General features: G+C 63.6%; 1 protein-coding gene across 1 annotated transcript; it reads right to left on the bottom strand.

Annotated features, from left to right (window-relative positions):
* Nucleotides 1-873: 873 nt before the first annotated feature.
* On the bottom strand, nucleotides 874-13,885 carry LOC123344947 (mediator of DNA damage checkpoint protein 1-like). Its single transcript, XM_044981454.1, has 16 exons — nucleotides 13,742-13,885; nucleotides 13,258-13,375; nucleotides 12,221-12,673; nucleotides 11,473-11,548; nucleotides 8,749-10,565; nucleotides 8,207-8,302; nucleotides 7,860-7,928; nucleotides 7,535-7,579; nucleotides 6,684-7,148; nucleotides 6,233-6,333; nucleotides 5,439-6,077; nucleotides 4,885-4,998; nucleotides 3,263-3,445; nucleotides 3,041-3,166; nucleotides 1,862-1,972; nucleotides 874-1,219 (listed from the first exon to the last, which is right to left on the bottom strand). The coding sequence occupies exons 1-16, from the start codon at nucleotides 13,868-13,870 to the stop codon at nucleotides 965-967; spliced, it is 4,797 nt and encodes a 1,598-aa protein (XP_044837389.1). The 5' UTR covers nucleotides 13,871-13,885; the 3' UTR covers nucleotides 874-964.
* Nucleotides 13,886-16,997: the final 3,112 nt, after the last annotated feature.

The raw sequence follows: 16,997 nt of genomic DNA, 5'->3' as shown, positions 1-16,997 counted from the left end.
CCTTCTTGCGAGCTCAGCTGTGAAATCTGAGTGAACGTCACGAAAACGTCCCCAGCCCCCGGCAACACTGACGGGAACCAGACGAAAGGGAAACAGAAAAACTAAATGAGTCCGAAGCGACCGCGCCTCCAGCCAGAGGCTGGGCAGGGATCACGCCTGGCAGCCAGGACCGAAAATGAATAAACCAAACTTGGCGTGTGGGAAATTAGCCCTAATTGGGAGACAGAATAATGAGGGGCTGAGCTGCTCTGCCCCCCACTCCCTCTTGGGGGCCTTAAAGAAAATGGCTGAGGGGGAAAAATTGGTTTCTGGCACATCACCATCGGGGCTGCTCCCCCCACCTCCTGGGCCCCCAGGGCCTTCGGCCTCCTGATCCACTTGAGTCATAACTGAGGCCTACAGGGCCAGCAGGGGGTGTGAATGGGCAGCACAGAATGGGGGGGGGGGTAAATCTAGTGCCAGCCTGACTCCCTCCAACCCCGGACTGAGACACCCGGGCCCCACCCAGCACAGGCGGCGCAAGGGGCAGGATGGAGCCACCTGTCACAACTGCCCCCTGCTTCCGAACGCACTCCGGTGACGTCAGTGCAACAGCAGGGGACACGGGGCCCCTGCCCCATTCCCTGCGCCCCTGAGCCAGCCAGTCCTCACCCAGGGGCCGGATGGAGCCGGCGCCCCCTAGAGCGGACAGGCCCCGTGCCCCATTCCCTGCCCCCCTGAGCCAGCCAGTCCCTGCCCTGGGGCCGGGTGGGAGCCGGCGCCCCCTAGAGGGGACAGGCCCCTGCCCCATTCCCTGCCCCCCTGAGCCAGCCAGTCCCCGCCCTGGGGCCGGGTGGGAGCCGCGCCTCCCAGAGGAAAAAGGCCCCACATTAGTTTTATTTCAAAATGACTTTATTGCTGCTAGAAAAGTGAGGTATTTACAGGGTTAAGGCTCGTGGGTCCAAGGTCAGGGCCCGTTGGCCCCTCAGCGCCCCCTCTTGGCAGAGCTGGGCGGGGCGGGGGCAGGACCCGACGCCCCCTTCCTCTTGCTCGCCCGGGTGGCAGGGGCGGGGGCGCTGGGCGGGGCCGGCGGCCCGTCCAGGCGGTAGGGGGGCAGGTCGAGCGCCTGCTGGAGGATGCCCGTCAGGAGGAACTCGGTGCTGGCGACGGGCAGCCGGGCGCTCCGGGCGGGTCGGCAGCGGGGCAGGTCTTCGGGGCAGGAGATGACGATGCACTTGTCCTGAAAGGGTTAAATCCTGCTCACGCCTGCCCCACAGCACCCGCCTGTGTGCCCCTCACTCTGCCCCACAGACCCCTCCCCCCGCAGCGCCCTCTGTGCCCCTCACTTCCGCCCCACAGCCCCTCCCCTCACTCTACCCCACAGACCCCTCCCCCCGCAGCCCCCTCTGTGCCCCTCACTTCCGCCCCACAGCCCCTCCCCTCACTCTGCCCCACAGACCCCTCTGTGCCCTACTCCCGCCTCGCAGCCCCCCTTCCGTCCATCACTCCCGCCACACCGACCCCTCCCACCTGCAGCCCCCTCTGTGCCCCTCACTCCTGCCTCGCAGCCCCTCCCTTCCGTCACTCCTGCCCCACAGACCCCTCCCCTTACGCCCCTCACTCCCACCCCACAGCCCCGCTCCCAGCTCTGCCGGCACCCCTCACTTCTGCCCCACAGCCCCTCTCCCCTCACTCTGCCCCACAGACCCCTCTGTACCCTACTCCCGCCTCGCAGCCCCCCTTCCTTCCGTCACTCCCGCCCCACAGACCCCTCCCCCCTGCAGTCCCCTCTGTGCCCCTCACTCCCGTCCCACAGCCCCCCTTCCTTCCATCACTCCTGCCCCACAGACCCCTCCCCCTGCGCCCCTCACTCCCCGCTCACCTTGTAGGTCCGAGGCATGTGGGGCAGGAAGACCCCCCCGCTGCACTGGATAATGTCCTTCATGTGCTCGGGCTCCGGCTTGACGCTGGGGGTGACGTGGATCTCGTAGCCCTGGGGAGGGGGACGCGGCTGTGACTGACCCACCCCCTGCTCCCAGGAGGGAAGGGGCGGAGCCTGGGGAAGGGGCGGAGCCAGCGAGGGGCAGGGGAGGCAGCTAAGCCCAGGGACCAGGTGTCCACAGCTGAGCCCTCGAGGGTGAGGAGCTCGGGACAGGGGCAGCTGCAGGCGGCCCCCTGCCCAGATGGGCCCACCGGGTGCTTAGGGCCCGAGTGTGGGGGGAGGAGCAGTCTGGACGCACCTGCAGCTGCCCCGCCCCCACCCTCACCCCCACAGTGTGGTGGATGGTGGGGGGGTGAGTGGGTTCAGAGGGTCTCACCTGCGACAGGCCAGTGGAGGGTGGATGCTGGGGGGAGCCAGTGGGGTTTAACCTGCAGCTGGGCCCTCCTGCGTGGTGGGCAGTGTGGGGGAGCAGGGGTCTCAACAGCAGGGCCCCCCGCATGGTGCAGGGGGTGTGAGTGGGGTCAGAGGGGTGGAGGGGGGTGGGGGGTGTCTCACCTGCAGCAGGGCCCGCCGCATGGTGCAGGGGGTGTGAGTGGGGTCAGAGGGGTGGACGGGGGGGTCTCACCTGCAGCAGGGCCCCCCGCATGGTGCAGGGGGTGTGAGTGGGGTCAGAGGGGTGGAGAGGGGGCTCTCACCCGCAGCAGGGCCCCCCGCATGGTGCAGGGGGTGTGAGTGGGGTCAGAGGGGTGGACGGGGGGTCTCACCTGCAGCAGGGCCCCCCGCATGGTGCAGGGGGGTGTGAGTGGGGTCAGAGGGGTGGACGGGGGGGGTCTCACCTGCAGCAGGGTCCCCCGCATGGTGCAGGGGGGTGTGAGTGGGGTCAGAGGGGTGGACAGGGGGCTCTCACCCGCAGCAGGGCCCCCCGCAGGGTGCAGGGGGTGTGAGGGGGGTCAGAGGGGTGGATGGGGGGGTCTCACCTGCAGCAGGGCCCCCCGCATGGTGCGGGGGGGGGTGAGTGAGGTCAGAGAGGTGGACGGGGGGGGTCTCACTTGCAGCAGGGCCCCCCGCATGGTGCAGGGGGTGTGAGTGGGGTCAGAGGGGTGGATGGGGGGGTCTCACCTGCAGCAGGGCCCCCCTGCGCGCTCGCCGCAGCGACTGGGCCAGGCTGAAGTGGAAGTTTCGCTCCTGCTCCGCGTCCCGCACCAGGAAGCCGCTGGGCGACAGGAAGCAGGCGCTGCACCCGCTCTGGGGGAGGGGAAGGGGGGGCAGCGTCACCTGGGGTAGCTCCCCCCCCATGTCGCTCCCCTCCCGCACCCTCCCCACCCCTCCCCCCGGCGGTACCTTGTCCAGCCAGTCCAGCGTGACGATGGGCACCCCGCGGGCCAGGGCGCACAGGAACTTCACCGTGCGGCGCACCCGGTCCGTCACCAGGTGGGTGCAGTCGAAGACCGAGCGGGCCAGCGCCCCGCCCAGCGCCGAGACCACCCGCTCGCCCGCCTCGTCAATCACCCCCGTGAACAGCACCTGGGGGAGGGGAGCAGTCAGCACGGACCAGCCCAGCCCCACCCCTCGGGAGCAGGGCGGCTTGGTATAGTCCCCTGTCCACCACCCCCAGGGGCAGGGTAACTTGGTATGTCCCCTCCCCACCACTGGGGGCAGGGCTGTTTGGTAAGATCCCCTCCACCCCACCCCTGGGCAGGGTAACTTGGTATGACCCCTCCCCACCACCCTCGGGCAGGACTGTTTGGTACGGTCCCCTCACACACAGCCCCCCCCCGGGCAGGGTAACTTGGTATGACCCCTTCCACTCCAACCCCCGGCTCCTCATCCCCTCCCCACAGCAAGGCACCATGGTAAATTCCTCTACTACCCCATTCTTATGGCTTGGTACATTCCCATTAGGACTGTTAGAGCTTGGGGTACAGCCTCCCCCCACACCCTAGCTTGGTACAGCCTGACCACCCACGTCCACTCCCGAGCTGTACAGCTGGCGCCTGGATTCCAGCCCCTGCTTTGCACCGTATTGAGCAGCCGTGTCCTGCCCCACATCGGCCCCAGCACTTAGCACAGGGCAGGAGGCCTCTGGACTCTGAACAAACGGCCCAACGGAAACCCCGAGTGTTGAGGGGAATTGCTGGCCACAGCAACAACCAACCACCGGCGAACTGACGCACTGAACAGGTACACGAGCTACAGCCGCAGACAGCGTCCTGGCCACAAACCAGCCTCCTCAGGGGTCTCACCCCACACTCGGGGTGGCCTGAGCGCAGCCGCCAACTCTTGCTGGTGGCCACTCTGCCCATTTGTCCTAAAACGCTTCATTAACTTTAGGAAAAGCAAATAAACAGGCACCAAATGTCCACATCCCGGTCACTGATTTACGTAGGAGGGATTTTTCCGACTCAATAATCAAAGTACCGTACGGTCGCCTCTGTTCTTTAGTGGATACACAGAACAGAACCACAACCAAGGTGCTTTGCACATTCGGGGGGGCGGGGGGGTTGGTTTGTTAGCTAGTGGTCTCCTGCTGTGAGAAGTGACACTTGTTTGTTAATATCACTTGTCACAATCTCCCAAGTCTGCTGTGAAATGTGATATTAATAAACCTGCGAATCACTTTTCCCAGCAGATTTACTGTGACAAATCAAGCCCTGGAGGCCATGCAAGGGGGGTGGGGAGCTGGGGGGACAGAGCCCCAAGCCCCAGGGCTGAAGTCCGACCCCACCGCCTCCGGGAAGGGGGAGAAATCGCGTGTCTCCCCAGAGGGGGGCAGATCATATATAATCTATAGACCCCTCGACACAGTCCCTGTCGTCCCCCCCACGCTCCCGTCTCCGAGCCAGCACAGAACCCAGAGCTGGGAGATACCTGGGGCGGGGTGGGAACTGACACCCCCTGGAGGGGAAGGGCCCCCGTGTCCCAGCCTGCCGGCCTCCCCGCCCCCCGGTCCTGGGCTTTCTTACCCTGGGGGAGGCCGTGCCGCCGGCTGCCCCCTGGGATCGGCGAGGGGCCCTGGCCCGCAGCCCCTCCACCTTGTTCTCCGTGCTCTGGCGCCGCAATGGGGGGACCGGCGCCTCCTGCAGGGGGAATGGGGGGAGTGAGACTCACTTATAGCCCCCCCATCCTGCCCATCACACCCCACCCCACGAACCTCTGGACAGATCCCACCCCCAGCCACTTAGACCCCAGCCCCATAATCCCACCCCCTAGCAGGAGAGGCCCCGCCCCCTGAGTCCACCCCAGCAATGAATTTCCTCTTCCCTATCAGGCTCCGCCCCCAGAAAATTACACCCCGCCCATTTTGCAAACCACCCCCAGCCAGTCTGTACACCCTGCCCCTGGTACCAGGCCCCACCCATAGCATATCAGGCCCCGCCTCCCAGCTGGCCAGGCCCCGCCTCCCAGTGGCCAGGCCCCGCCTCCCAGTGGCCAGGCCCCATCCATAGCAAGTGAGGGGTGGGACCTGACCCTGGGGTGGGGACCTTCCCCCAGCCCCGCCCAGTGGCCTGTTACCCACCTGCCTCTTTTTGGCGTCACTCCCAGCATCCTCTTGGGCCGCGGCACTGCCCGCTCGTCCCTCGCCCTGTGCCGGAGGCGGATCCGGGGTGGCCACCCCTCTCCGCTTGCCTTGGGCCTCCCTGGCTGGCTCTGCAGCACCCCTCCTCCTGGGGGCCAGCACCTGGGCAGGGGCTCTCTGGGACCGCCGGGCTCGGCCCTGCGACGCCTCCGGCTCTGCTCCCCCCGATCCCCTCCTGGGCTCGTTGGCTGGGGCCGGTTCCGCACCTGCAGCCCCCCGAGATCTCAGGGCCCGGCCCAGAGCCCCCTGGCTCGAGGCCTCTGGCTCCGTGGGGGGGTCCTGGGCCTGCACAGCCCTCCTGGGCCTCTTCACAGGGCCGGGCTGCTCCACCTCCTCGACACTCCCCAGCTCTGGTGCCTCCATGTACACGGATGGGCTGCAGAGCTGGCGCCTCCCCCTACGCTGGGGGGCAGCCGGGGCGGGCTGGCTGGGCTCTCCAGACCCCACGGCCTTCTCCGCCCCACCCCGCCGGCTCCGCCTCTCTGGGGCAGGGGTTGGTGGTGGGGGAGCGAGAACCGGAGCAGATCGCAGGCTCCGGCGCCTCACGGGGGTGGAGGGACTGGAATGAGCCTCTGGGACCTGTGGGGGGGGGGGGGGCAGAGAGAAAGATTGGGGGGCTGAGATCCAGGACTCCTGGGTTCTGTCCCCAGCTCTGGGAGAAGGGGGTGCAGAAGCTCCCCAGTCAGTGTGTGCAGGCACCATTCCTCCAAGAGAGGGCGCCAGCCCCTGCTCACCTTCCCAGCATCCTCAGGCCGTGCCCCCATGGGGTGGGGCCCAGCCCCCGTGACCCCGACAGCCGCTGGGGTCTCCCGTCGCTCCGCAGCCTCCGGGCCACCTGGAGAAGAGGATGAATTAATTCCAGTCAGCTACTGCAGTTCCCTTCATTGCCACTAGATGTCACTGCCTGCCAAGGCACATCATGTGACTGCCAGCAACACCCCCCTCCTCGCACAGGGTTATCACTGGCACGCGCGTGCACACACACACACACACACACCTACAGTGTCACACACTCACACAGGGCGCGCACACAGAGCACCACTGCACTAGGTTTGTCACGCACACATCCACACACAGAGAGCAGTCGCACCAGACATGTCACACACACACACACACACACGAGACCACCAGGCGTGTCGCACCAGGCGTGACACACACTCACTCTCTCCACACCCCATCACTCACCCTGCCCTCTCAGGCGCCGCCCAGAGCTGCTGCCCCTGGGCTCTGCTCCTGCCTGCCTGCTCTCACCCTGCAGTACCAGGGCTGGCCTGCGGGGAGCGCTCAGCACTAGGCGCAGGGGCTGGGATTCCTCCTCCTCCGGCGGCTCCCTCCCGGCGCCCCCTGCTGGCAGTGCCCTGCCAGGGGGCTCCAACTCCTTGGGACTGAGGCGAGGAACAGTGGGGGCCTGGGTGCCGAGGGGCAGCAGCCCCCCAGAGGCCAGGCCAGGTACTGCAGGCTGCGCCGGCTCCTGAGACAGGGCTCCCCCTGGTGGCGGGGGGCGGGGCAGCAGCTGGGTGTCCTCCTCGGGGATGAAGGGCTGGGTGGGCTGGTCCGAGTGGAGCCCGGGGTCCTCACAGAACGACTGAGTCGCTTCCACAACACACAGATCCTCGTCCGAGTCCTCCTCCTTCTCTGAAGAGGTGCAGACTGAGGGCAGGGGGGGAGAGCGGAAGAAGATGAGGATAGAACCCAGGAGTCCTGGCTCCCAGCCCCCCCACAACCACTAGCTCCCACTCCCCTCCCAGAGCCAGGGAGAGAACCCAGGAGTCCTGGCTCCCAGCCCCCTGCTCTAATCAGTCCAGTCAGCACTGGGTGGCTCGGCCCAGTCTGGCACGGAGGTGGGGAGACCTGTCAGGCTACGTCTGTCATGGCGGCAGCTCTCATGCTTCCCAGAATCCTTAGCATCCCCTCCTCCACAACCCCACCGTGAAATCCAAGATGGCGGCTCCAGACCAGTTTTCACTCTGCACCCCCAACCCCCCCACCCCGTTCCCTGAGCGCCACAACCCCAGCGAGGGGCTCATTGTGCTCACCTGGCGCGTGCAGGGCTGGGCCAGCAGGGGGCGACATCACGGACCCTGCAAAGGGATCAGAGTGGCAGCAGGAATTGGTGGGAGAAGGGTGACTGCCTGAGGCCCCGCCCCCAAGGGTCACTAACTCCGCCCCAGCATGAGGCCCCACCCCCAGGGGGGTCACTAACTCCGCCCCTCTGGTGACCTATACAGACATTGGCGAGTTCTCAGCCCAGCAGGCCCATGGAGACTGAGCTGCCTTGTCTGGCCACCAGATGGAGCCACCCCTGGGAGGAGACACTGAGGGGGGCTGTGATCATGGGGGCTGGATTGCCCCCCAACCCACCTTTTCCAGGCAGGGGCGATCTGAAGACAAATGTCTGGGTGGCTTCCTCCTCTAGGCCGCTCCCCGAATCTGTGGAGAGAGGAATTACCCAGGATCCTTCACAGCTTCCCCGCCACCGATCTCTTCGCTCACAGCCACACAACCCCCCAGATCGCCTGCCCAGAGGGAGGGACTAACTCTAGGTCATGGAGAGAAACTGAGGCACAGAAAGGGGAAGGGATGCGCCAGAGGTCACACAGCAAGATGGAGCTAGATACAGAACCCAGGAGTCCTGGCTCCCCCCTTCAGCTCTAACCGCTAGACCCCACTCCCCTCCCAGAGCCAGAGATGGAACCCAGGAGTCGCACCTGCTGCCGCGGGGGCTCTGGTGGCCTTGGCCCCCGAGGACGGGGTCTCCTCAACCAGGTAGCACTGCGTGGCCTGCAGGGCAAAATCAGCGTCATCTGGGAAGGGGAAGGAGAGCGGAGACTCCAGGTGAAACCGACGCGCCTGATCCCATCCCAGCATGCAGGGCAGGGAGCTCACCCGTAGGGAGCCGGAGACCAGGGCAGGGAATGGGACCCAGGTGTCCGGGACGGCAGCGCAGGGAGCTCACCCCTAGGGAGCCAGAGACCGGGGCAGGGAACGGGACCCAGGTGTCCGGGATGGCAGCGCAGGGAGCTCACCCCTAGGGGAGCTGGAGCCCAGGGCAGGGAACGGGACCCAGGCGTCCGGGACGGCAGCGCAGGGCGCACACCCGTAGGGAGCCGGAGACTGGGGCAGGGAACGGGACCCAGGCGTCTGGGACGGCAGCGCACGGCGCACACCTATAGGGAGCTGGAGACCGGGGCAGGGAACGGGACCCAGGCGTCCGGGACGGCAGCGCAGGGCCCGTCTCCCCCAGATTTACCCTCCACGTCCGTCTCGCTGTCGTCCCCAGGCTGGGCCGGGCCCCACACTGGCTCCTTGTTCCCCTCCGTGTCCATCAACTTGGTCTCTGGGCTGAGACGGGACCGGGCAGCTGGTGGCTGCTCCCCACCCGCCTGGGCTGGGCCCCCCACAGGACCTGGCGCCTGGTCGGACTCTGCCCCAGGGGCTCCCTCCACATCTGTGTCGCTGTCTCCAGTGGGCCAGTGGAGCGTCTGTTGGCCAACATCTGGATTCTCCTCCACATCTGTATCGCTGTCCCCAGTGGCGACAGGCAGAGGGTCGTTTTGCTGTCCAACATCTGATTTCTCCTCAGCCTCCTCCACATCTGTATCGTCACCTGCCTCCACAGTGGGCTCATAGCTCCTCTGTACAACAGCTGGATTCCCCCCAGACTCCTCCACATCTGTATTGCTGTCCTCATTTTCTGCAGGCTGATGGCCCTTAGGATGCACATCTGGTTGCCCCACTGTCTCCGTCACATCTGGATCTCTGTCTCCAGGGAGAGCATGTTGATGGTTCTTCATTATAACATCTGGATTATTTGCCTCCTCTTCCTCCACATCTGTATCACTGCCCACATCAATAGTGGGTGGATGGCTCTTTGTACCCACATCTGGATTCCCAGTCTCCTCCACATCTGTATCACTGCCCACGTCAACAGCAAGGGGATGGCTCTTTGCAGTGACAACATCTGGGTTTCTATCCGACTCCTCCACATCTGTATCGCTGTCCCCAGGGGCAGCAAGCTCATTGTTCGTTTGTCGCACATCTGGTTTTCCCACCACCCGTGCCACATCTGCATCTCCGCCCCCTGGGGAAACAAGTTGATGGTTGTTCTGTACAACCACTGGAGTCTCTGCTTTCTCCTCCTCCACATCTGTATCACTGCCCACCTCAACGGCGGGCTGATAGCTCTTCTGTACAACATCTGGATTCTCTGCAACCTCCTCCACATCTGTATCGCTCTCCCCATTTTTGGCAGAGTGATGGCTCTCAGGATGCACATCATCTGGATTCTCCACTTCCCCCTCCACATCTGCCGCGCTGCCCCTAGGGAGAGTATGTTGATGGTTCTTCTGCACATCTGGATTCTTTGCTGCCACCTCCTCCTCCACATCTGTATCGCTGTCCACCTCAAAGCTGGGCTGATGGCTCTTTGGACCCACATCTGGATTCACATCAGCCCCCTCCCCATCTGTATCGCTGTCCCCAGGGGCAGCATGCTGGTTCTTCATTCCTTGCACAACATCTGGATTCTCCAGTGGTGCCTCCACATCTGTATCACTGTCCCCATTTCCAGCAAGCTGATGGTTCTTTGGATGCACATCTGGATTCTGTGCCTCCTCCTCCACATCTGTATCACTGCCCATCTCAATGGCAGGTGGGTGGCACTTTGGATCCACATCATCTAGATTCCCCACAGCCTCCTCATCATCATCTGTATCGCTGTCCCCCAGGAGAGCAGGTCCATGGTTCTTCTGCACCACATCTGGATGCCGTACCTCCTCCTCCACATCTGTAATGCTGCCCACCTCAGCAGGGCAACCGTTCCCCAGGCCCCTGACAGCTGCCCCCGGCCCCGTGCCCGAGGCGATGCCCATGTGGCCAGGCCCCTTGACCAAGCGGCAGGCGGCCAGCACAGGCTCCGGGTCCGTCCCAACCACCCCCGTGGCCCTGGGCTGCTCGGTACCCAGGGCAGCGACTCCGTTCTCCGGCGGGCCGGGGGTCCGCTCGCTGCCGTAGCTCAGGCGCAGGGAGGGGCAGGGGGCGTCAGGGGTCTCGCCACCTTCCTCGTCGCTGGGGGGCAGAGAACAGCAGAGGGTCAGAACCCACCGTAACCTATCGAGTCAGCACTACTGAGCCCCCCGCCCCTCAGCACAGCACCCCCCACTGAACCCACCGCCCCTTAGCAGTGCTCCCCACCGAGCCTCCCGCCCCTCAGCACAGCGCCCCCCACTGAACCCACCGCCCCTCAGCACAGCGCCCCCACCGAGCCCCCCGCAGTGCTCCTCACCGAGCCCCCCGCCCCTCAGCACAGTGCCCCCACCGAGCCCCTCTGCGCTCCCTCCCGAGCCCCTTGCAGCACCCCCCACTGAACCCCCACCCCACAGCACCGCCTTCTGAGCCCCCCCTGCTCCCTACCAAGCCCCCCGCCCCTCAGCACAGCACCCCCGACAGAATCCCTCACAGCAACTCCTACCGAGCCCCCCACCCCTCAGCACAGCACCCAACTGAACCACCTGCCCCATAGCACCCCCTAGCAAGCCCTCTCTGCGCTCCCTACCGAGCCCCTGCCCTGCAACACAGCACCCCCCACTGAACCCCCTGCCCCACAGCACCCTCACCAACCCCCCCTGCAGTACAGTACCTCCCAAGGCCCCCACCCCTCAGCACAGCGCCCCCCACTGAACCCCTTGCCTTGCAGCACAGCACCCCTCCCAAACCCCCTGCACTCCCTACCGAGCCTCCCACCCCTCAGCACAGCACCCCCCACCGAACCCCCTGCCCCGCAGCACAGCACCCCTCCCAACCCCCCTGCACTCCCTCCCGAGCCCCCCACCCCTCAGCACAGCACCCCCCACTGACTGCCGGAGAGCGCCCCCTGCTGCGCCCCCTGCAGCACATCCCCCCTCGCTCTAACCACTAGACCCTGCTCCCCTCCAAAAGCCAGAGTCTTGTCTCCCCTTGCTAGGCCTGTCTCTACCTTTCCGGCACCACGGTTGCGCCCGGGGAGAAGCCTGCGTCAGAACGGACGCCAGCATCAGAAGAGGAGTCGGAGCCTGGTGGACAAGACAGACACAGGATGTTAACAGGGAATCCGGGGGTCTGTGTCTCCCTCACCCACAGAATGGGGGCACAGCCTGCCTCCTGGTTTGTTATCGGAGGGTCTACCATAATATCGTAGGGTGCCTGTTGCTGTCAGTAACCAGAGGGGTAGCCCACACATGGAATTCCCGACCTTCATCCCTCCCACCCCCAATTTGTTATCATAGGGTCTACTGTAACAGAGAGGGATAGACGAGGCAAACAAAACCAGGAGTCCTGACTCCCAGCCCCCTCCCCTGCTCCAGTGACTAGCCCTGACTCCACAGGAACAGAACCCAGGATCCTCGCCCACTAACACTGGTTTGTTATTGTAGGGTCTACCACAATACCATAGGGTCCCTTCACACCAGGGATCTGTGTAAACTTGAGGGCAGGAGCCCAGATATAGAATCACTGGCAGACCTGCCTCACCCCAGCCTCACTTGTGCCATGCCTGGTTTGTTATCGTAGGGCCTACCATAACATCATGGGGTTGCCCTAATAATGCAATAGCGGGATGTAATTTATGTGGGAGCGGGAGCCCAAACAAAAAGACAAACCAGCAACGGTATGTGCGTGGGGTTGCTGGTTTGTTATTGTAGGGTCTACAATAACATTACAGGCCCATCCCCACAATCCCCACTCACCATTGCTCCCTGGCAGGTGCAGGAGCCTTCCTCCACTCTGCAGCTCCTCCTCATCCTCAGAGTCCCTAGCCAGCAGGGGCCCGTAGCCCATCCTCTTACTGGGCACGGGGGTCTCCTCGATGGCCAGGGTGTTGGGGGCCCGGGGCTGGGTGGGCGGCACCTCCAGAGAGTCCTCGGGGTCGGCGCCCCCCGGTGGCAGCAGGAAGTACTGGCAGCCCACGTCCCCGAACATGAGGGTGTCTCCATCCTCCAGGCTGTAGCGGACGTGGGGCAGCAGGACGCCGCGCTGGCGCCGGGTCCGGTTCAGGCTGCCCCGGTCGTAGAGCAGGTGGGGCCCATCTGGCGCCGGGACCTCGATCACCGCATGGGCCTTGGAGACCGAGGGGGCCGGCAGGCAGACCCGGCAGCTCGGCAGCCGCCCCACCACGTTCTCCCCGGGGTAGATCCAGAAATCTGGGGGGAGAGAACCCAGGAGTCCTGACACCCAGGCTGAGCCAGTAGAGCCCACTCCCTTCCCGGAGCTGGGGAGCGAACCCAGGAGTCCTGCCTCCAGCCCCCCTTAACCACTAGCCCCCCACTCCCCTCCCAGAGCCAGGGAGAGAACCCAGGAGTCCTGCTTCCAGCCCCCCTTAACCACTAGCCCCCCACTCCCCTCCCAGAGCCAGGGAGAGAACCCAGGAGTCCTGGCGCCAGCCCCCCCCAACCACTAGTCCCCGACTCCCCTCCCAGAGCCAGGGAGAGAACCCAGGGGTCCTGGCGCCAGCCCCCCCCAACCACTAGCCCCCCACTCCCCTCCCAGAGCCAGGGAGAGAACCCAGGGGTCCTGGCGCCCGCCCCCCCCCAACCACTAGCCCCCCACTCCCCTCCCAGAGCCAGGGAGAGAACCCAGGAGTCCTGGCGCCAGGACACCACCATCGAGGGCCATCAGACCACCGGCGCCTTCCCACCACTCCCAGGAGAGCGGGTGAGATCTCCAAGGGGCGGGTGGCGGCTCTGGTGGGTGGGGGCGGCCCCAGCCCCCGCCCAGCACCACTGACCTTGCTCCGGCCCATATTTGCTGCTGAGCAGGTGCAGCCGCCCCACGGGCCGGTCGGCCTCTCCCCCGGGGGGGTCCCCGTCCTCCTCCCACTCCAGCAGCTGGGTCTGCTCCATGGCCTGCGGGGGAACGGTCACAGGGTGAGTGACGGGGACACCCCCCCCAGTGCCTCTCCCCCTCACTGCCCCCCCAGTGCCCCTCCCCCTCACTGCCCCCCGTGCCCCTCCCCCTCACTGCCCCCCCAGTGCCCCTCCCCCTCACTGCCCCCCCGTGCCCCTCCCCCTCACTGCCCTCCCCGTGCCCCCCCTCCTGCCTCCCCCTCCCCGTGCCCCTCACTGCCCCTCCTCCTGACAGCCCCGCCCCCCTCAGCCCCCGGGCAGCCCCAGCCCCACGGTGCCCCTCACTCCCCTCTCCCCCTCACTGACCCCCAGCCCCGCCCCCACAGTACCCCGGTGCCCCTCACTCCCGACCCGCAGCCCCCCCACCTCCTGTTCCAACTGCAGCCCCACGGGCCCCTCCAGGCGCTTCCCAGCAGGGAGGCCCCTGATTGGCCAGCCGGGGCCCAGGCGCAAAGCCTTGTCTTGTCTCGATTGGTCACCGTGGGTGTCAGTCATTGGGGTGGGCGGGTCCTGCCGCCCTTGTTCCCGCCCCGCTGCTCCCTGGGGACCAGTCTTGCGTTTGGAGCATAGAGAGGAGGGGGGTGTGCGTGTAGAGCGTCGCCCTGGAACCATAGAGCGGCACCGGGTGTCTAGCTAGATTGTTCGCTGCGAGTCGCCACCCCATCCTTTTGGCGCCAAGGAGGACCATAGAGAGGCTAACGTTCGGGTAGACATTACCCCGGAGACCATAGAGAGATACCGTGCTCTAGGCGAGAGTGTGCACTACGGGTCCGCCAAAACATGGCGGCGCTGTCGCTTCTCCCTACTAGCGTCACCTGGGCTCATAGAGAGGAAACGCGTTGCCTAGAAGTTACCACTAGAACCATCGAGCCGTAGGGGCTTTTGCAGGCTAGATTGTACAGGCTGGGTCCTCCAAGGCATGGCGGCGGCGGTCCGCCAGAGTGGACCATGGAGACGAAACACTTTTGTGTGGACAATACCACGGGAACCATAGAGGAGTGGGCGTGTCCGTAACGGTAGCTAGAGTGTACACGCCAAGGTCCTCCCGCGGAGCGGGCCCCGCCCTCTTCTCCGCATGACGTCATATCTGAACATGGGGTCGAACACACATGCGCAGAGAATACCAAGCAACCATAGACACTTGGTGTGGGACGCTAGAGCGTACACATAAGTCCTCCAAAAGATGCCCCCCCGTTGGGCGTTGTCCCTCCTCGTTTGCACCCCGCCCCCCAGCACAGGGGGGAGAACTCTCCTGTAGACAATACCTCCTACCATAGAGAGCAGGTGTGTACAGGCTAGAGTGTACACTCGTGGTCCTCCAAAACATGTCTGCCTTCCCATATTTGTTATTAAAACACTGATAATGGGGGGTTAAAACATTTCTGACTTTCTGCCACCCCCTGGGGTTGGGGCGCAGCCGCCATGAACCCGTCATGTGCCTGCTTATCTGTGGCGCTGTGTCACTGCACAGGGCGTAACACCCACGCAACACGCTGGCCATTGGGGCCGCAACACGCGCGATGGCGTCGCCAGGCAACACGCTGGCCATTGGGGCCGCAACACGCGCGATGGCGTCGCCAGGCAACACGCTGGCCATTGGGGCTGCACCACGCGCGATGGCGTCGCCAGGCAACACGCTGGCCATTGGGGCTGCACCACGCGCGATGGCGTCGCCAGGCAACACGCTGGCCATTGGGGCCGCACCACGCGCGATGGCGTCGCCAGGCAACACGCTGGACATTGGGGCTGCACCACGCGCGACGGCGTCGCCAGGCAACACGCTGGCCATGGGGCCCGCACCATGCGCGACGGCGTCACCAGGCAACACGCTGGCCATGGGGCCACCCCATCGCATCCACACCTTTGGACAGGGTTGCTTGGCACCATGTGTCATCGCCATCTCACTATGTTCAATGGTGCCGAGAGCTGCAGAGATGCCCCAGGCCCTGGTGTGATTTGCAGGGGATGGGAAGCTCACACTGGCTCCCTTCAGCCCAGAAAACTGGAACAACTATAGAAATACCAGGGCAAGCATCAACAATGACGTGGCAAAGGTGGGTAACAGTGCGCCACGTGAGAGCAGAGGTCATTGGGGCCACATGGCAGAGCCTGAGATATAGATAGATAGGGATGAATGTATGGATGGCTAAAGGAGGTGTACGGGGATGGATAGATGGACAGATAGAGGATGTGTATAAGGACTGATGGATGGATAGAGACAGTGTATGGGAATGGATGGACGGATAGAGGGGATGCATGGAGTGAATGGATGGATGGACAGATAGAAGGTTTGTATATGGATGGATGGATGGCTAAAGGGGGTGTATGGGGATGGATGGCTAAAGGGGGTGTATGGGGATGGATGGATGGACAGATAGTGGGTATGTATATGGATGGGATGGTTGGAGGGGGTGTTTGGGGATGGATGGATAGAGGGGATGCATGGGGTGGATGGATGGATGAACAAATAGAAAGTACATAAGAACGGCCATCTTGGGTCACACCAAAGGTCCATTTAGCCCAGTATCCTGTATTCCAACAGTGATCAATGCCAGATGCCCCAGAGGGAATGAACAGACAGGTAATTATCAAGTGATCCATCCCCTGTCACCCATTCCCAGCTTCTGGCAAACAGAGACTAGGGACACCATCCCTGCCTATCCTGGCTAATAGCCATTGATGGACCTATCTTCCATGAATCTATCTAGTTATTTTTTTAACCCTGTTATAGTCTTGGCCTTCACAACATCCTCTGGCAAGGAGTTCCACAGGTTGACTGTGCGTTGTGTGAAGAAATACTGCCTTTTGTTTATTTTAAACCTGTTGCCTATTAGTTTCATTTGGTGACCCCCTAGTTCTTGTGTTATGAGGAGTAAACAACACTTCCTTATTTACTTTCTCCACACCAGTCATGATTTTATAGACCTCTATCATATTCCCCCTTAGCCGTCTCTTTGCCAAGCTGAAAAGTCCCAGGCTTATTAATCGCTCCCCATACAGAAGCTGTTCCATAATCATTTTTGTTGCCCTTTTCTGAACCTTTTCCAATTCCAATAGATCTTTTTTGAGATGGGACGACCACATCTGCACGCAGTAGTCAAGGTGTGGGCATACCATGGATTATTATAAGTATGTATATGGATGGTTAAGGGGAGTGTATGGGGATGGATAGATGGACAGATAGAGGGTGTGTATAGAGATTGATGAATGGATAGAGAGGGTGCATGGGGATGGGTGGAGGTATGGACAGAGGGGTGTAGGGGGATGGAGGGACAGATAGAGGGGTGTATGGGAATCAATGGCTGGCTGGCTAGAGGCGGGTGTATGGGGGATTGATAGATTAGTAGGATGAGTGAACTGACTGGCAGTTGGGAAGGGTTGGCAGGAGGGCTCCACATCTGTCCAGGGTTAGTTAGAATCACCAGCAGGGTCCCGGTAGCTCTTCTCATAGTGATGGTTGGGGATGGGCAGTATCTGAATGAAGGAACCCAGGTGTCCTGATGTTTCCATGCCTGTCGCTATGGCATTTCCACCCAGTCACAGCATCTCCAGGGTGGGAACCCGTCCTGGAAAAACATCCAACCCCATCCCTGCCAAGACAGAAAGGCACAGGGTTGCAGTC

This window comes from Mauremys mutica, chromosome 12, assembly GCF_020497125.1.
Source record: "Mauremys mutica isolate MM-2020 ecotype Southern chromosome 12, ASM2049712v1, whole genome shotgun sequence".
Taxonomy (NCBI): domain Eukaryota; kingdom Metazoa; phylum Chordata; order Testudines; family Geoemydidae; genus Mauremys; species Mauremys mutica.
Note: the sequence above shows the minus strand (reverse complement) of the source record. Positions and strands in the feature narration are given on the sequence as shown.